General features: G+C 32.1%; 7 protein-coding genes across 7 annotated transcripts; 2 read left to right on the top strand and 5 right to left on the bottom strand.

Moving 5' to 3' along the window:
• Window positions 1–64: 64 nt before the first annotated feature.
• PPL_06350 (pseudouridine synthase family protein) lies at window positions 65–1,939 on the bottom strand (the record flags this gene model as incomplete). The annotated part of the gene is made up of 1 exon (XM_020577209.1): window positions 65–1,939. The coding sequence occupies one exon, from the start codon at window positions 1,937–1,939 to the stop codon at window positions 65–67; it is 1,875 nt and encodes a 624-aa protein (XP_020432883.1).
• A 1,294-nt stretch (window positions 1,940–3,233) lies between these two features.
• PPL_06349 (uncharacterized protein) lies at window positions 3,234–4,821 on the top strand (the record flags this gene model as incomplete). The annotated part of the gene is made up of 3 exons (XM_020577208.1): window positions 3,234–4,127; window positions 4,224–4,544; window positions 4,627–4,821. The coding sequence occupies 3 exons, from the start codon at window positions 3,234–3,236 to the stop codon at window positions 4,819–4,821; spliced, it is 1,410 nt and encodes a 469-aa protein (XP_020432882.1).
• A 459-nt stretch (window positions 4,822–5,280) lies between these two features.
• On the bottom strand, window positions 5,281–5,990 carry H2AZ (histone H2A; the record flags this gene model as incomplete). The annotated part of the gene is made up of 4 exons (XM_020577207.1): window positions 5,281–5,393; window positions 5,485–5,713; window positions 5,788–5,895; window positions 5,988–5,990. The coding sequence occupies 4 exons, from the start codon at window positions 5,988–5,990 to the stop codon at window positions 5,281–5,283; spliced, it is 453 nt and encodes a 150-aa protein (XP_020432881.1).
• A 935-nt stretch (window positions 5,991–6,925) lies between these two features.
• PPL_06347 (uncharacterized protein) lies at window positions 6,926–8,907 on the bottom strand (the record flags this gene model as incomplete). Its single annotated transcript, XM_020577206.1, has 4 exons — window positions 6,926–6,949; window positions 7,193–7,486; window positions 7,569–7,843; window positions 7,914–8,907. 4 exons carry the CDS (start codon window positions 8,905–8,907, stop codon window positions 6,926–6,928), a joined length of 1,587 nt encoding a protein of 528 aa, XP_020432880.1.
• A 534-nt stretch (window positions 8,908–9,441) lies between these two features.
• Window positions 9,442–12,194, bottom strand: PPL_06346 (uncharacterized protein; the record flags this gene model as incomplete). The annotated part of the gene is made up of 5 exons (XM_020577205.1): window positions 9,442–9,533; window positions 9,797–10,529; window positions 10,552–11,594; window positions 11,772–11,891; window positions 12,008–12,194. 5 exons carry the CDS (start codon window positions 12,192–12,194, stop codon window positions 9,442–9,444), a joined length of 2,175 nt encoding a protein of 724 aa, XP_020432879.1.
• A 1,278-nt stretch (window positions 12,195–13,472) lies between these two features.
• Window positions 13,473–14,471, top strand: PPL_06345 (terpene synthase family protein; the record flags this gene model as incomplete). Its single annotated transcript, XM_020577204.1, has 1 exon — window positions 13,473–14,471. The coding sequence occupies one exon, from the start codon at window positions 13,473–13,475 to the stop codon at window positions 14,469–14,471; it is 999 nt and encodes a 332-aa protein (XP_020432878.1).
• Window positions 14,472–14,540: 69 nt separating this feature from the next.
• Window positions 14,541–19,941, bottom strand: PPL_06344 (uncharacterized protein; the record flags this gene model as incomplete). Its single annotated transcript, XM_020577203.1, has 7 exons — window positions 14,541–15,934; window positions 16,006–16,380; window positions 17,014–17,042; window positions 17,264–18,680; window positions 18,765–19,146; window positions 19,204–19,229; window positions 19,890–19,941. The coding sequence occupies 7 exons, from the start codon at window positions 19,939–19,941 to the stop codon at window positions 14,541–14,543; spliced, it is 3,675 nt and encodes a 1,224-aa protein (XP_020432877.1).
• Between the last annotated feature and the right edge of the window lie 448 nt (window positions 19,942–20,389).

Raw genomic sequence — 20,389 nt, 5'->3', positions numbered from 1 at the left:
TCGATTTTTTTTTTTTAACAAAGACATAATCAATACAACTCTTATGTTATTGTTCACACTTTAATTAATTGTTGTCTGATCTCGATTGTTGTTGTCTTTCTTTCTCTTTTTGTTCTCTTCTTTGTTGTTGTTGTTTCTTACGTTCTGCTTGTTCCTCTATGAATCGAAGGTATTTAGAGTAGAGTTGTTCGAATTGTTCGACATTCTCCTTCTCTGGCGAGTAGAAATGATTCGGTAGAAGTTCTTGCATGAATTTGTTGAAGAAATGATCGGTTTCATTGATCTCTGCTAGGTGTGGATATAGCGTGTTCTGACAGAACTGCTCTTTCAACGGACGAACTTGCTCTTGGTTGAAAAGATTGAGTGGTAACAACGAGGTTCTCTCTTTCAGCGAGAAGTCAAAGAGATACAGTGGATTGGGTGGTGCCACCGGCGATCGAATTGAAAACGGTGACTTCAATGCCAACTCTAACATTCTACGATCGCAATAGCCGTTGCCAATTGCCAAGACGAAACCAATCATCTTTCTGATTTGATATTGAATAAACGATGCACCTTCCACCTCGAAACGAACCCATTCTTCATCGCCACCACCACCACCATCGACATTCTTTGTCTTAAAAGATGTTTCGACTACCTTGAATGAATTGATTCTTCTAACATTCGTAGAGTTTACTCTATATGCCAACATTTCTGCATCACGATCAACTGGTGTCTCTTTCCAAGTTTGATCTTTTACATCACTCTTTTTATTATTGCTATTCTCTTCTTTTGTTTCTACTACTTCTTCTTCTTCTTCTTCATCAGCATCATCATCTTCTTCTTCTTCTTCTTCTTTATTTCTATGAGCTCCTCTCTTTTTCTTTTTATCTTCATTTAGATCTTTATAAGTTCTTCTGTGACTTGTGAAATTGTGATAGGAATTGGAACCGATGTATAATGGTAGAATCGATTCGTTGATTTGTTCGAGTGTGAGTTTTGTACCGAGATACTTCTTTGGCAGAACATAGTGGTAGGTTCTGCTTGTGCATTGTCTTCTGGGATCGAAAGATCGACTTGTTGGTGCCAGTGCCAATATCCTCAGATTTGGTGGTAGACCACGATTGATCTTTTCGATCAGTACTGCCACCTTCTCAGGATAGTAGCCGCTGCCATCTTCAATCTCAAGACAACCCGCCAGCAGTGTGCTCAGTGAGTGTACACCTTTGTCGGTTCGACTGGATCGACTCCACCTGATACGATCGAGATCACCCAGATTCGATGGTAGAATCAGTCCCGCTTTGAAAAGCGCTTGTTCCAGCGTGTTCTCCAGTGCATTGTACCCGGAGATCTGGTACTCCAGTCCGTGGTAACCGGTACCGACATAAGCAAACAACAGCGCCATCGGTGACTTCTTTAGAGTTGCCATACGATCGATGTCCACCAGATGTTTGTTCTCATCGAAAAACTGTTGAATCTTTGCGAAATGTGCCATTTTCATCTCGTGTGAAGTCTTGTCTTTCTCGCTACGTATCTTGCTTTGTGGTGCACGCGGTGCTCCTGCCGGTGTAGCGTGGAATCGTTCTTGTTTCTTTAGTTTTTCAATCTCTTCTCTATTGCTTCTATTTCTAAATATATCGAAACCACCATCACTTTCATTGCTATTATTATTACCACTACCACTTGCTGCAACGCTATCATCATCATCTGCAATAAAGAAATTATCACTAATTAAATTACTAACATCGCTACCTTCTTCAATTGTTTTTATTGTATTACTGTTGTTATTGATGGTGGTCATTGTTCTAAGATTTTTATTAATATTAATATGGTTGTTGTTGTTGTTGAAACTGCTGTTGTTGTTACCACCAATAAAGTTGTTATAGATTTGTATGTTGTTTCTAATTTTGAATCTATTGCTAATTGACAAAGTGTATTTACAGATATTATTTGTAAGCATTATTTCTATTTATGCCAACAACATGTTTTAAATTAAAAGTAAATTAAAAAGAGTTAGAGAAAAAAAAAAAATTTTACATATGAAAATAAAAAAACGAACGAAAACATCAAAAATAATTTCAACATAATCAAAAGTTAAAAGTAATAGATGGTCATATGAAAATTTAAAGTTATTATAATAAAAAATCATTAAATCAGCTAAAGTTGTTGTGACTACCAACTTGATTACCGCTGAAGATGGTATTGATGAAAAATCTCTGTGTTGTGTTAGTTAAACTTTATCGTAATTTAGGACCTATAGAAACCTTTGTTTGTAAGTGGAAATTACTTACTATTTGGGGTAGAGGACTCGAAAGACTTTATAGATTAAATAAATCTAATTGCATCTCAGCTGTTCTTCATGAGAATAGACATTTTGTAGAAATCAATCGATCACCTATGATACTTTTGTTTTCGTATGTTGTCAATACTCTCGACATTGGAACAAGCACCTCAATCCCAGACTGTTACAATTGTTATTGGTAGTTGTTGTTATTGCTATTGTTGTTATTGTCGTTGATGTAACCACCACCCCAATAAAGTTGTTATTGGATTTGAATAATTAATCTATTTCTAATTTAAATCTACCTATTGCATTGTTTATTGTATCTATCTATTATTTGGCAGAATAATTTAAATATTGTTTATATTGGCATGTGGGTAACAAACATATTAAAAACAACATATACAAACACACTTTTTACTATTTATAGGTACATCAATACAATATCAATGACATGCATTGAAAACAACAATACAAAAAAAAACAAACTATCATGATAGATATTTTTATCATTGTATAATTATCACACTAATCACACTAATCAATTATGTCTTTGTTTTTTTTTTTTAAAAAAAACAATTAAAAAAGAAAATTAGTGGATGAAGTTAAATAGGTAATAAAAACAGTAACCAACCTTGAAGTGCCCAAAATTTTAAAAAATATCTTTGGATGATTTAAATTTTATTTTAAATCTTGAAAGATCTCCATTGCTGAACAAATTTTACTTTAATTTTTTGTTTTTTTTTTTCTCTTCATTGGTATACGTTGTCACTTGATAGTTAGATTTAAACTTTATATTTTTTTGTCAAAAAAGTCTGTTATAATAGTGATAATTAATAACACCTGTTACCCATTTAACACCACCTTTTTGTTTTCTATTACAAAAAAAAACAAAAATAAACACATCAATTTTTTATATTAATTTTCATTTGAGACACTACTTATTATTATTATTATTATTATATTTATATTAATGAATAAAGTATCAACATCCTCTTCCTCTTCTTCATTCATAAATATCAACAGTAATTGTAACGATAATCAAAACAACAACAACAACAATTTAAACAATAGTATTGTAAATAACTATAATTATATTGATAGAGTTCAGAATATTTGTAATCATATTGAAGTAGAAAATTGTTCATCAAACAACAACAACAACAGTAATAGAAAAATGATATCTAATAACTTTGAAAGAGTAGCTATTGTTAGTTATGTAAGAACTCCTATGGGTGGTTTCAATGGTTCACTTGCTTCGTTGAGCGCCACAGAGTTGGCGTCTATCGCCATTAGAAAAGCGATTGAGAATGTCAACCATCCGAAGCTGGTAGAGTCCATCGATGAAGTATTGCTTGGCAATGTGTTGTCTGCCAACGTTGGACAGGCACCCGCTACACAAGCTGCACTCGGTGCCGGCATTCCAGACAGCGTGCCATGTACTGCAGTCAACAAGGTCTGTGCCTCTGGAATGAAGGCTGTGATGCTCGGTGTCAACTTGATCCAGACCGACTGTGCCAAGGTGATTGTTGCCGGTGGTTTCGAATCGATGTCGAACGTGCCATACTACCTGACAAGCGCACGTAACGGATATCGTATGGGACACCAACAGATGATCGATGGAATGATTAAAGACGGTTTGACCGATCCATTCGGTAACTTCCATATGGGACTGGCTGCAGAGCGTTGCTCGAAAGACTACTCCATCTCCAAACAAGAACAAGATGAATACGCACTCAACAGCTACAGACGTGCACAAGAAGCAACCAAGAACGGTTGGTTCAACGAAGAGATCGTTCCAATCACCATCCCAGGAACAAAAGCAAAACCAGCTACCGTTGTAAGCACAGATGATGAAGTTTCAAATGTAACTATCAAAGCTAGCTATTCAATATTAGTCAGAAGAAGAATAATAATATAACTAACTATTTTTTTTATTTTATTCTCTTTTTATTTTTTTAAGGCAAACTTTGAGAAATTAGGTAATTTACAACCATCTTTCCAGAAGGAAAATGGAACTGTTACAGCTGGAAATGCTTCAACAATATCCGATGGTGCATCAATCTTGATTCTTATGAGTGAGTCCAAAGCCAAAGAGATGGGTGTCCCAGTGATTGCATATATACTTGGTATGGCTGATGCCGCACAAGAACCAATACAATTTACCACTGCACCAGCACTTGCCATTCCAAAGGCTTTATCAAAGGCTGGTATCTCTCAAGATCAAGTTGATTATTATGAAATCAATGAAGCTTTCAGTGTAGTAGCTTTAGCAAATATGAAGGTAAATATTATAATATTTTTAATATTTAAATTAATTTTATCTAATAATATATTATTATCACTATTAATCATTATATATATAGAAATTGAATATTCCTCATTCAAAGATCAATGTTTTTGGTGGAGCTGTCTCTATGGGACATCCATTGGGTAGCTCAGGTTCAAGAATCATCTGTACATTATTATCTGTTTTGAAACAAAGAGGTGGAAAGATTGGTGTCGCCAGTATTTGTAATGGAGGTGGAGGTGCATCTGCAATCGTAATCTCAAGAGAATAAAATAATTAAATTAAAGTGATTAATTTAACAAGTGTACAAAGACAGAATAATAAAAAATATAAATAAATTGTGTTGACCGATTTGATTGGGCGGTCAACTTAATAAAAACAAAAAGAAAATAACTTTTGAAATGATAAACTGGTTGGGTTGGACTGAAACATGATGTCATGTTTTGCTTAAACTAACAAAGATATTAAAAAAAGTGTTTTTTTTTTTTTAAAATTTTTAAACAATTAATTTGTTTCCTTTTATTGTTGTTATATTACTTTTATACAAGATTGATTATAAATTATTATTATTGTTGTTGTTGGTTATTTGTTATTTTTTAAAAAAAAAAAAAAAAATCATGGGTCCAATGCCAAATTTGTGACACCACCCATAAAGACTTCCAATGAAAGAGTGATTAACTCTTGCACTTTGAATGTCTTTGGTATCTTGTTAGGATAGGGTTGTTGTCATTTATTTGGCAGAAGCCTTGGCAGCTTTCTTGTGAGTAACTGGCTTCTCTTCATTCTTTAACAAATTCTTGTGGATATGTGGGAGGACACCACCACCAGCAATAGTAGTATTGGCTATATTGTTATTGTAAAAATAAATAGAATAGTAAGATAATTAATATTTGTTTAAAACCTTGAAAATGATGTTGCTGTTTTGAATACATACATTTAATCAATTGATCTAATTCTTCATCAGTCTTGATGGCAAGTACAATGTGTCTTGGGGAGATACGACGGACACCACTTTGTTGTTGTTTCAAAGTGGAAACTGTAAGTTCGAGGACTTCAGATGTCAAATATTCGAGGATGGCAGCAAGGTAAATTGAAGCAAGAACAGATACACGCTTGGTTGGAACACGGTGCTTCAACATAGTATGAATACGACCTACTGGGAACTATTATTTATAATATTATAATTAGATAAACTATTATGCAAACTATAAATACTAGTAAAATAAACTAAACTTACAATAATACAAGCTTTAGATGACTTGGATACTGGCTTCTTCTTGGTTTTGGTGGAACCAGCGGCTGGGTTCTTTGGGACTTTGGCAGTAGCTTTGGAGGTTTCAGTTGACTATACAATTCATATATTATATTTATTTAATTGTTAGTTATCTGTATAATTATTTATTTATAATAAATATATTAAAGATTATAAAAACTTACCATTGTTATTAAAAGTTAATTTAAAATGAAAGGAAATGTATTGAAAAATACAATTAATAGAGATGGTTGTTTTAAAGAGGTTGGATGTTTTTGTTAAAAAAAGAGTGAGTGAAATTGAGAAAATATATATTTAGTTTTAATAAAAACTATTTTGTATGACTACAGAAAATATATATTTATTTTTTGATATGATTGAATTGAAAAATGAAATGTGTGTTTAAACAAAATGTTTTTTTTTGTTGTTGGATTTTGAAAAGTGACCGTTAAAATAAATAATAATAATTAAATAAATAAAATTGTTGTCAATTTTTAGCTGAACATCAACACACTAATTTAAGCGGATTTTTTGTTTTTTGATTTTAACGATTGAAAATTTAAATTTGATTTTTTGAATTCAAATTTTGGAGGGGATTTTCCAAATTTCAAAAATCCATAAAATTTGAATAACACACACTATTTTTTATCTAAAAGTGCACGATTTTATTGGGTGGTAGATAAGAAAAATAAAATAAAAATAATTAATCTAAAAATTAACTTTTTAGGAAAAATCTGAATGTGCATATAATAAATAATAAAAATATATAATTGTTAAATAAAAATTACTGGATTTTGTATTAAATATTATAAAAATAGGCACACATGTATATTTCTAAGAAACAAATTATTTCTTTTCTTTTTTGGTCTGCAGATTGTTTGAATAGGACCAATGAAAATTTGATTAACAATTATTAATGATTTTTTTTTTCTTGTAAACTAGTTATTGTGTATTAATAAAACAAATGCTTTCCACTTATAAAATGAATTGAGTGTTTGAATTCTACTATTAATCTTGGAAACAATAAACCCTCATCAGCAGTTAATGATTTTTTAAATTAATCAGACCAGTTTTTTTTTTTAATTTTTATATTTTTTAATTTATTATAATATTTTATTGTATTTTAGAGATAAATTGATTCAGAATGCTACAAAATAAGGAAATATATTAGTTAAATGAAAGTACTGACTATATTTTGATAATCTATAGTTTTTTTCCTTACCTGAATTGAAATCTGATGTACAACATATCCAAAATCATTGGCATCCAAATCAACTGTTAATGCTACTAACATTGGTGTAGCAATTAAATCACTCTGTATTTTCGTTTTAAAATTTAATGATTGTTATTAATAAATGCTTTAGTTTTAGTTTTTTAGTAATTTACTTACAGGTCCTCCACCTTGAACTATATTATAAAGGTAGTCTCTAATACAATGTGTGCTAATAACATGCATTCTAAAGACAAACAGTAGTTCGTCATCTTCGGTCTGACGAATACCCTGGAACTCAAAGTTTTCGAGTGACAACAGTTGTCCATCCAATACTTTGTGTCCTTCCTCTCTGGCCTTGATGAATCCAGATACGATCTTCAAACCAGTCTCACTACAATAAGTATCCATCTCCTCTACATTTCCAACCAAGAAAAGTTTCAAAAACTCTGGAATAAATATTTGTTTTGAAATCTAAATTTAAATAAAATAATAGTAATAATAGTTAATATCATTATCGATTGGTTGAAAATGGTTGGATAGTTTTTCAACTTACTTCAAGGAATTTAGTTAATTCGAAACCTGGCAGTAAGATATCTTTGTAATCCATATAAAATTTTGTGGTTGGGTCAGAGGTGATCATCTGTGAGAATTTGTTCAAATAAAAGTAGAAATAGTTTCCACCCAATGTCGGTAGGTATTCAGTGACCTTGACCAAACGATCCAGCCATTTCTGATGGTTTTGTATCTTCCAATACATAGCATCCTTTTCCACTGGAATTGGTAATTTCAATTCTTCCAACTTGGCCAACTCTTCTTCTGTTGGAGCAACTATAAATTATCGAAATTTAGTTAGACGTGTATAAATTATTAAAATAGCAACAGATAGCGATCTACTTACAACTATCTTTATACATATCAGGTAATTCATCGAATTGCTCTACTGAGGTCATTGAATCCCAATCGACTTCGGGTGGATCCATTCCCTTTTCACGGAACTCTTGTTCACGTTGCTTCAGCATGATGATCAGGTCTGGCAGGTGATCATCGTCGGCGGCATCGATCGCTTCCTCTGTCATATCGGCGAGATTCATTCTGGTGTCATAGTAGAGCGGTAGTTTCAAACGATCTACAAATGCCTGTGAACGTAAATCGGTGGAGATGAGCTCGTAGTTGGTTGGCTGGAATGGTGGATATGGTGGACGAACACCGAGTGTCTCTTTGTAGGCGTTCTCCAGTTGCAGTTTTTGATCTGGTGTAATCTCACCCTTGATCTTTGACATGACATCCGCTTCCTTCTGTCTCTTTTCATAATCCTTATAGTATTCCTTATATTTATCTCTTAATTCCTCTTCTTTCGATGAGTATTTCTTTTGTTCCTGTTGTTGTCCTTGTTGTTGTTGTTGTTGTTGTCCATCAGCAGCTGCACCTTCTTGTCCTTGTTGTTGCTGTTGTTGCTGTCCATCTGTAGTTGTTTGTTGTTGTTGTTGTCCAGTTCCAAAATCCATCTTTGGACCGGTGTATCCTTCGTTGTTCTTTTGTTGTTGGTCAGCATCGGTGACAGGTGGTTTCGGCTTTATTCCAAAGAGTAACTTGAAATCATCGATATTCTTTCTGTATTCCGGTGTTTCATTGATCAAACTCTTGTAGTTCTGAAAGAAATCAGTGATAAAGTTGTAACGCAATTGCACTGATGAACCGTTCATCAACGCCGATCTCTCCTGATAGGATGTAACCATCATACTATTAGTACCACCATTTCCATATCCAAATCGTGTGTTTACACCACCACCACAGCCATTGACCACACTACAATACAACTTCTGAGTACGCTGTTGTTGTCTCTGTACTTTTGAGACACCACTTGAAATCGATGAAATTAAATATCGATTCATTATTCAATTTTAAATAGATATTCAGATTTATAACTAAACTTGAGATATATACTATATATCTAATATACTATATCTATAAATATATATATATATGTACTGTTACAATTATAAATCTAAATTTAAACTAAAATATATAAAAATCTCTCTTTTTAATTCCAATTGGTTATTGTTACTAAATTGGGAATCAATCATATGATTAATTATATAAATAAAGAGAGAGTGAAACTGATTAATTATACAACAATCATTAGTCATCATAAAAAAAAAACAAAAAAACGAAGATGCATCAATTTTTTTTTATTTTTTTTATTTTTTTTTGATGATCAATTTTTTTCAGGCAATGGAAATTTTCATACACACAATTGATAAAGATATCTTTAGATTAGAAATTATAGTTTATAGTTTATATAGTAGTTTTATTATATCATTAATTTCTAATGGACTCTTTTTTTTTTTTTTAGTTTTTAAATCCATATTTATCTTTATTTGTATTTATTATATTATTGTTGGTTCTGTTGTTGTTGTTATTATTATTTATTGTTGATTTTGTTGTTGTTGTTTTTGTTCTTCAATTAATGTATCATACAACTCTACTAAACCTTCGTTTTGAGCTTTGGTCAACAAATCTAAAAAAGATAATTAAAATTATAAAAAAGAAGAGAAGAAAAAAAAAGATTATATGAATGAGCTTACTGTTTAACTAATCTTCACGTAATCTTTTCTTATCTAATTTTTCAACATCTTTGATATGAAAATAAAAAAATAAGACAAAGAATTAAATTGTTAAAATCTGATTGATGAGTGTGTGTTTTGATAGTGGAATGTCGACTGAGATTTATGCTGACTGAAGAGGAGGAGGGGCAAAAGATGATCGCGATTGATTACTTACCACTTAAATTAATATCGGTTCCTTGTGTGGCTTCTCCTAGACGTTCGGCAAACAGACTATTCGAAGAGTTGTCAGAGGTTTTCTGTTTCTTTTTGGTTGCGGTTGGATTTCTATATAATTGACTCAATTGATTTTGATTCGATGCTGCCGGCTGTTGTTGTTGTCTAGCGATATCTCTTTCAATTGTTTCCATCCATTCCTGTGGAATAACACTATTATTATTATTACTATTTACATTGTTATTAACTGGATTTGATGAGAATAGTGAATTATTATTGCTGTTGTTGTTTGATGTCGAAGTAGTTGTTGTGGTTGTAGTAGAAGTTGGTGTTGTTGTTGTTTTCATATTAATATCATCATTATTATTATTGTTATTGTTATTATTTGGTTGTTGTTGTCTTTGGGCAGCAGTAGTTTGATAGCTTGTTCTTAAATAATTAATAACTGGGTGAACGAAAATACCAAACATCGGACCAAACGATGCTAAACTCTCACTAAAGAATCTGTTGATCAAGAGGAATGCATCTTCAGTTCCACCTTGGAGACAATCTGCCATTGTATTCACTAAATCATAGACGAACGATCCAGTCCATTCGTTTGCTAGATTTCTAAGTGGATAAGACTCTGACGGTTCCACTAGTATAATTTCAAACAATCTCTTCATCTCTCTTCTAACCAATGCAAGTATTCTTCCAGTTAAATCCTTTCCAGGTAATATCTTTGATTGTAATTCCTTTTTGGATAGTAATATTTACACAGTCAGTAATATGATTAACCATTTCAGAAAACAAATAGAATTTACTTACGGGTGGTATATTTAAATATGGTACAAGACTTTCAACAAATTCATTGACGAAATTATCGATGTTCTCTTGCGAGGTGTTACCATTCAAAAAGTCATTGATGAAAACGTTACGGATGTTTCTGTGACCCTCGAGTGATTGTGCCGGTACCTCAGAGTAGAGGTATCTAAAGTTGAGTATCATCATTGGGAGATTATCGATTACCGTAGACATTGAATCACCTTGTTCACCAGAGTTGTTGCTGTTGTTTGTTTGTACACTTGAGAGTAACGTTTGAAGGAGTGATTCAAATTGATTCAATTGTGGAGCACCACCACCACCTGGTTGTTGTGAACCAGCTTGAGGTTGTTGAGGTTGTTGTGGTCTTGCAAGATTTTGGAAGATCTGCTGGAATGGATTGACACCGGCTTGTGGTTGTCCAGTTGCCTGTGGTTGTTGCTGTTGTCCAGCTGCTTGTGGTTGTCCCAATCCCGACATAATATTACCAATCATATTTTGAAGGAAATTTGGTAGATCACCTGGTTGCTGTCCTGCCTGTTGATTTGGTTGTTGTTGTTGCTGCTGTTGTTGCTGTTGCTGTTGCTGTTGTTGACCGGCTTGTGGAACTGGAATGTTGAGTCCTGGAATTTGTACAGAGATCTGAGAGACTTGTGCAGTTGGCTGTGGGATGGCGACAGTCGAAGAGTTTGGTGTGGTTCCAACTTGGTAGCCACTGAGATACTGTCCCATGCTGTTCGACGCCATCGAAGTACGCATGTAGGCAGAGTGGAGGTTGCGAATCTGAGTTTGCAGTTGTTGTCTTTCGTTCTGGTCGGTCAGGTTTCTCTCGTTTTCCAACGACTGAATGGCTTGATCCGACTGGTCGATCAGCCACTGGAGTGCAGCTCGCGACGCTCTGAGAGAATCGGCAACTCTCTCACTGGTTCCTCTGGTGTCTTCCTCCGCGGGTGCAGCCGGTGCCGCTGGTGGTTGTCCAGGTGCATTTGGGTGTGAAACTGAATTGAACAGATTTCTCATGTTCTGGTGAATCATCTGTGGATTGGTCGGCACGGATGTGCCTACCACCACAGAGTTGGGACCGGCCAATCCTCGCAGCACATTCTGGATAGTACTGTTTATGTCGTTGCTAGCCGACGGTATTCCATTGATAAATATTCTCTGTTGTGGCATACCACCAGCACCTGGTTGTTGTTGCTGTTGTTGCTGTGGTTGAGTTGGTTGCTGAGTAGCATCGTTTGTTGTAGAATCGGGTGGTCTCTCAACTAAATGTATTGTGTTACCATCTTCAATATCTAAAAATTTAAAATACAATAACAATAACAATAATAACAAACAACAACAAGTTAGTTAACAAACATCAAGTCTAACTACCACTACAAATTATAATAATAATAATAATAGAACGTACTATAAAACTTTATATCCTTATCGTCTTTCAATACTTTTCCTCTTGAGATCAATCTTACTTGTTGCAATGGGATATTGGAGAGTGCGTGTACACGTTGTCTTAGATCACCAACCGGGCAGTCGGCAGGTATATTTATATCATAAACAACACCCTCTATGTTTTTAACATGAATATTGATGTCTGTCATTCTCTCTCTCTCTTTTCTTTTCTTTTTTATCTATCTATCTATCTATCGTTTAATATTATAATTTTATTATACTAATAACTAACTTTAACTTTACCTAACTTCACTCAATAAAATAATAATATAGATATAATAAAAAAAGTAAATAACAAACAATTAAATAAATAAATAACTACTAACAATCTATCTATTAAAAAAAAAAAAAAAAAAAAAATGAACTGAACTGAATAAAAAAACTAAACAAACAACACAAACAAGTTATTTTCAAAATTTTATATCAATTTTTTTTTATAGATTGTTTATTAATAAAAATAGTATAGGTTAGATCATGAAAAGAATGTCATATTTTTACAAGAAACTTCAAACTTGTTTCTAAAAGATTAATACTTGTTTATTTATTTGGATATTGACACAATTGAAAACAAAAATCAAGAGAATTTTTATAAAATTTTAATGAAATTTCATTGATTTTCACAAGATAGATAAATTTTTATTTTACAGAGATTGATAAATTATCAATTATTCGTTCGTTTGTTATTTATTTAGCATATTGTTGATCAAGCAACTTCACAATATGTTATTGTACAATGATGATTGTAAATTAAAAACTAACCATTGGATGATTAAAAAGTTTTTAAATGATGATTATTGAACGAACGAACGACATGTATTGTATCTATATGTGGTTGTTTTTTATTTTTTATCTATTTATATTGATAAATATATTAAATAGATAAAAATTAATCACTTTTCGTGTGTGTTTTTTTTTTTTGTTGCAATTAATTTTCAAAAAAGTGAACAGTTTTATTTGGCTTGAACACAGTTTTTTGTTATTAATATTTTTTGTGTATGGTTAACCTGAATGAAAATCGGGGTATCTTTTTATTAATTTTTGTTTGCTTTGTGTTTTGTTATTTTGTGTTTTTTTTGGTTGTTTCTTTTCATCTTAACATCACATGTGTGTGACTTTTAATTAATTCATTCTAATTTACAGGATTTTTCATTTAATGAACGTACATTGGAGGAACAGTATACTTTTTAGTTTTTTAAAAGACTATTTCAGTTTCATATGCATTCGTTCAATGAAATAAACCGATCACACAAATATAAAACGAATATCATATTAACACCATCCATTTTTATAAAATATAATTTTTTTATTTAAACTTTTATTATATAAATAAATATTTATAAATACAAACTTGTCACAACATTAATTCAAATATAAAATATTAAAACTTTATAAATTTTTTTATATTTCTATATATTTATACTAAAGATATGGAAAGTCTTGAATTAAATAATAAAATATTAATTTCAAAATGGAATCCAAATGATTATTGCAAAGAGAATCAGGTTTTCAAAATTCCACAGGTGAAATTCAAAGGATATCGGGCTTCAGAGAATAAACATTCAATGTCATTGGTGGATGAAATCGAGAGTTGGAGAAGTAGATGGCAATTGGACAAGAAGATCGCTGAGAATGGTTGGAGATTTGCGGTGGTATCATTTACTGATAGCGACAAACAACAGTTGGAATGGTTGATAAAGATTTTTGAATGGCTGTTCATTACAGATGATCAATTGTTAGAACCACTCGGATATGTTTCGGAATGTAAAGGAATCAATGGAATGTCAATAGATGATTATATTGAAAATTCATTTACAAGAGATGGAAAACACGATCGATACTCCACAATACTCTGGGAGATACTCAACGAAATGTTGGAACATGGTTGCCTGGAGGATTCTCTCAATGAAATGTTAGAAGAATACAAGAAATGGATGCATTCTATTATCAAGAAAACAAAAACTCTCAACTCTGAAACGACATTCGAAGATTACTATCATTTTAGAGAATTGGATTCCAGTTCAATTCAAGCAATCTATACATATATGGCAACCACAAGAGTAGAGCCATTGTCAATGGAAATTGTCAACTCTAAACTAATGAAAGATTTCATCTATTCTTATGCTATATCCAACTATTTGGTAAACGATCTTTATTCATTCAACAAAGAGATACCAGATTCCAGTCTTTCAAACTATATAAAGATTCTTACTTTGAACAATAACAGTATTGAGAAATCTATCAATATAGTTATCAACATCATAAATGAACACTTTGAAAGAATGATGGTAATACACGATCAACTGTTATCGCAATATAAAAACAATAACAGTCTAAAAGAGTTTGTTCATGGTATTGTTAAAATTACAGTAGGAAATCTAAAGTTTTGTCAAACCACTCCAAGATATTCTGTTCATTTAGAAGAGTAAAAGAAAAAATAATTTATAATATTTAATAAATTAATAATTAATAATTTATTTAATTAATATTTAATTTTTTTAAATTATTCTACAATAACTTTTGCTTTTGGGCTTGGGGTTGGTTTCAACGATAACTCTGAAAATTTCTTCGAGGAATAGTGATTCATGAAACATGGCAGCGATGAATTTGAAGGGATTAGATTTGCCAATGACTAAGTAATGGTGATTGTCCAGTTTTCTAATTTGAATGATTGGCTTTGGATTGAAATTACAGTTGAGTTCCAAGTTGGTGAGAGTATTGGGAGCTATTTTACATCTTGTTATTTTATTGATGTTAGTAGACAGGTTTCTTATGGTTGGAGGCACAACAACATCAGAGTATCTCTCATATACTCCAATATGACATAAACCTATTGATTCCACAGAATCTGGAATCACACCTTCATTGTTGATATCTTTAATACATCGATTGTAGAGATTGAGTTTCTTTATGGAGTTGGGCAGTGCTCCACGCTCAATATTATAAGACATCACGCCACAGAACTCCAATAACTCAATTCCAAAAGGGAGTTCTCCACACTTGATACTCTGATTGTAGTCGTGGAGGTGAAGTTGAAGTGTTTGGACATTCTTTGGGAATGGTTGTTGTTCGCTACGATATCCAATTGTCAAATCTTGGAAGTTGTATTGATTATCTTCTGGGAGGATTTCTGTGAATCGAAATCTACATCGATCGATATTTAAATGAGTGATTGAAGTTGATAAAGCAGATCGCAGAGTATAGGTATAGTAGAAACAAAGATTCCTAACGGTAGCTGGGATCTCACTGAGATCAATTGTTTTCTCTCCATTTACGAAATCTTCTCCATCTTCATTTGTCTCACCACGTGAATCATAGACATTTAGATAGTTTAGATTTGGAAGATGGTGTGACTTGAGTTTGGGGATCCACTGTGATGGCGCCATAATCAGTGAAGTCAAAGAGCTTGGTAATACACCATCTTCAAGTTCACATTGATATCCACTGTAGGTTAGTGTTTCTAAATTTTGTGGTAGCACACCCACTCCAATTGGATGTCTTCCAGCATATTTCAATGATTTAACAGAGTTTGGAAGTACTCCATATCCCAATGGTTTGGAATAAGACTGTAGATTGATCTCTTCAACACCATCAGGGAATGCTCCACTTTCAATAGTTCCGTCGTACCCTTCAAGTTGGATTATCTTTAATCCTGCTGGGAGGCTGCCCACAGTCAATGGTTCGTTGAACTGAGGGTCGAAACTGATACTCTTCAAACTAGATGGTAGCTGATAGGCAACTGTATGTAATCCATTGAGTTCAGTTACATTCGATTGTTCTCTCAACAATCTAAAGAGATGACTACTCTCTTCTTCACTTATCGTATCAAACACATTTAAAGTTACAGAAGTTACACCTGAAGGGATATCAACATGTGATAATAATTCCGTTCCTATTTATATGAATTAGTAAAGTTTGAACACAGCATTAATTTTATAAATAGATTGATTTTTTAACACATACCACACTCTGAATGAAAATCAAAGTCATTTGGGTCGATTAGATCTAATAGTGCATTGCTTTCTAACTTTTCACCAATCAAGAGAGTAAAGATCTTCTTTGAGTTATTTGAGTTTTCAATGATTGATTGATAAGATCGTAGATACCAACGACTCTTGTCATACTTTATATCTGTCTTGAAGGAAAGATATCGATTTCTTTCATCGAACCATCTTTTACAAACCAAACTAAAACAGATTCTATCTATGTTTTCATCTAATTCATTGATTATTCTTGTTAAAAGTGTATGTGGTAAATTAACAAATTTATTTGTGCTATTGTTATTCATTAAGTAATTGTAATTGAATATATGATCAATAAAATATTGTTTATCTATTTCTTTGTTTTAGATAATTTTCTAAAACCAAAATAGAAAATATCAAGAAAAAAACCAAATAAGAAATGAAAACAAAACTTAAAGTGTGGCTTCTATTTAAGAACCAGAAGTACATAAATAATAATTATGATTTTCATTTTTTAAAATTTATTTCTATTTTTTTTTTTTTTTTAAGAAAAAACAAAGAACATTCCAACCATAATCAAATGATTGTTTTAATATAAATAGAAATATAATATATCGATTTGATCAATAATCAACAAGATCTCATTGCAGCAATCAAATCAATTCTCAATTTAACTGAAAAATCCTGAGATCTGTCCACATTCATTCTATTTATCACTTTTTTTTCGTGGGACTTCGAACCGGGTTCGAGGCTCGGTAATGACTAAGTTTCCCACACCATCCGAATATAAAAATTAATAAATCAATTTTTACTTCTTTAAAAAAAAAAAAGACTATGTTTCCCCGCTACCGGAACGTAAAACGTTCGTATTTCCAAGGTATCGGAACCCGTAGTTCCAATCAATATTTAAAATCGAAATAAACTCCATAAACAAGAACATTTTTTATAATCATCTTAACAACTCATAAAATAATATTTATTATAATATCATACTGCTATATGTCTTTACTACCACAACTTATTGCAGTTTCTGACAACCTAAAAAAAAAAAAAAAAAATCTATTACAACAATAATTCGGTCAGAGATCTCTTACAAAATTAATTATTAATAATCCATTTCAGCAACCTCACAATAAACAAATCTACAAAATAAACCTTCTCTCAAAATAATTATATTTCTTTACTTAAATAAATGTTTTAAATAACCTTATTGTTTATTGAATTTGACAACCACTTGATGATGATGATGAAGTAGTTACTTTTTGATTTGGTTGCTTCTTGACTCTATTTTCTCGACTAGTGAGCTATTAAACATTGATTGGTTGAAAATTGTTGAAATGCAATTGATTCTGTTGGTTGTTCCAAACATTAAATAGTATTTACTATCTAATTTCCTCACTTGACAATCAATATTGTTTGATACAGATTCGATACTGTTGGTAAAGTTGATATTGGTGAGTGTTGTTGGAATGTATTGAAAGTTGGTTGCATCAAACACTGTGTTGAGTGTTCGAATTGATTCCGGTATCTTTACACCTTTCTTCATGCTTAGTTTACAGTCATTAATATACGTTATACACTCCAAAGAACTAGAGTTCATACCACTTGGAATCTGTAGATCGTTTAGAGTCTGGTTATAAACAATGATCTCTTTAATGGAATCTGGAAGTGAACGTTCCGATTTGAATTCTATTTGCTTGCAATATCTGAACTCAAGAATTTCAATGCCATCTGGAAGATCACCCTCGTTGAAAACTCTTTTGTGGTAGTTTGATAAACAGAGTTTCTTGGCTTTAATATTCGAAGGAATTGGTTTGGTATCTCCGGGGGTGCTGAGTGCTAACTCTTTAAAGTGGTATTGTATATCCGATGGAAACAGTGTGTCGAATTGATAGTAACTTGGTCCGGTATTGAATGTTTCCACCGAATTTGGAAGTGCCCCACTCAGCCTGTATACTGTATATACATTGTCAAGAAAATCATACTCTGTATCGCCAATGATCAATGTTTCGATTCCTTCTGGAATAGAAATTAGATCAAACGGTTTGGCACTATATTCATCGTTGTTATCATAATCGTTTACATCCTCGTTGTTAACACTCACCAAATGTTTAAGATTTGGTAGGTTTCCAATGTGTGAAATCCATTGATATGGTATATCGATGATGGTGTGTAAGGTGGCTGGCAACATTCCATCGATGGATTCTCTATTGTATGCAGTGTACTCTAGGATCTCTAGATTTGGTGGGAACATATTGACATGTGGAGCATCATAGTAACTACCAACACTCAGATACTCTAGAGTCGATGGAAATACATTGGCAGAGTTTTCAATTGTCTCGCAAAAATTGGCACCTAAAGCAAGCTTCTCCAGACCTTCGAGAAATACACCTTTGTGGATGGGTTGGCTAAAATATTCGCCAAAAGTAATCTCTTTCAAAGTAGAAGGGAAACAACCAACAGACAAAGATTCATTGAATTGATTGTCGAATGTCAATTTGACAAGTCGTGGTGGAAGTTGGTGCACAACTGTATTACATCCATCGAGTTGTGTAACATTTGATTCTGCCAACAGTTTATACAAATGTTTGGAATCATCTTGATTCAACTTATTAAATATATTTAATAAAACATTGGTAACATTACTTGGTATCTTATCGATTGTGTTCAATAATTCTTAAGTTAAATAAATAAAGTTATGTTAGTTTTAGATGTTAAACATTGTTTGATTGAATTGATAAAGTTTAGTTGGTTACTTACTGTAATCTATAAAATAATCAAATTCAATGATTGGATTCTTTATTCTATCGTAATAATCACGTCTTTGATACTCATTTAGATCACCAATATAAAGAATACAGTTATTCTTGTTGTTTTTGCTGATTTCTAATGATTTGATATAGATTGATTTGTATGATTTCGTAAAGAATAATGAACTACAATCATCATCATTTAGATAACGTTGTTTAATATGATTATCAATGTTGAACAACAGATATCTGTCTCTTTCATCGAACCATCGCTTACAGACCAAACTAAAACAGATTTTGTCAATGTTGTCTCTTAGTTCATTGGTGATTCTCGTTAATAATGTATGTGGTAATTGTACAAATAAATTTGTATTATTATTTACTTCCATGATCTTTTAAATTAAAGTATACAAAGTAGTTGTTCATCTCTAAATAAATAAGCAACAAACAATAAAACTATTAAAAACTGATGTTACTTTTAAAAAATTTGTTTTGCAAATGATACATTAAAGAAAAAAGAATAAGAGAAGATTCAAACCATAACTTCATTTAATGATTAAAATAAACAGTAATATAATTAATCGATTTTATCAAAGATCAACAAGATCTCATTGCAGCAATCAAATCAATTCTCAATTTAACTGAAAAACCTCCTGAGATCTGTCCACATTCATTCTGTTTATCTTTTGTTTTCTCAAAAAAAAAAAAAAAAAACAGATTCACCATTTTTGTTTTTTCTTTGGTTATTTTTATTTTTAAAGAAATAACATAGAACATTCCAACCATAATCAAATTATAGTTTTAATTAAATAGCAATATAATATATCGGTTTGATCAAAGATCAACAAGATCTCATCACAGCAATCAAATCAATTCTCAATAATGAAAACCTCCTGAGATCTGTCCACATTCTATTTATCTCTTTTTTTCCTCAACAAATCTATTTTTCTTTCGTAGCTATCAAATTACACTTTAGTTATAAAAAAAAAGTAAAGCTATTTCTCAAGTTGATGAGAATACCGATATGCTGTATATATTCATTTATGATAGATTCGTTAGATAGTAGGTTATTTTCGTGGAGAGGAGTACCGCCAAAATAGGATTTACAATAGAATTTCCAGATTTGATGAAATACAAGTGAAGCGAGAGTAGTGATGTTGTCCTTTCTTCTTACCAACTGAACGCATCTTCCATTGTCCAATCGAACCGTTGACCACCTGAAAGCTGTAAGGAATCAAGAATGGTGTTAAGATTGAAACTGTGCATAACTGCTCAACAATTAAAGAATGTATGGAAATATGGGTCAGAGCAGTATGTGAAGCACAGTTCACATTCTTTGTTTTTGTTGTAAGCCAATCCAGGAAGCGAACGAGAGAAGAACCGGAAGACAGTGTTTCGTCCACGCTGGTGTTTGATAAGCGATACATAGGTGAAGATACTGTCGTAAGATGTGTAGTCGAATTTGGTTGGTTGTAGAGATAGTTGGAACTGGCCATCAGTTAGCGGTCGAATGCCATGTTTGATGATCAATAGGTGGTCGTAGATTTGCTTTCAGAGTGGGTGGTAGACCATCAATCAGAATAGGTTTAGCAGATCTGATCTTGTTTTCCAGATGTTTGAGATGAACTGCCAATT

The sequence above is a fragment of the Heterostelium album genome, assembly GCF_000004825.1.
Source record: "Heterostelium album PN500 unplaced genomic scaffold PPL_contig15, whole genome shotgun sequence".
Taxonomy (NCBI): Eukaryota; Evosea; class Eumycetozoa; order Acytosteliales; family Acytosteliaceae; genus Heterostelium; species Heterostelium album.
This window is presented reverse-complemented; position numbering and strand designations above follow the sequence as displayed.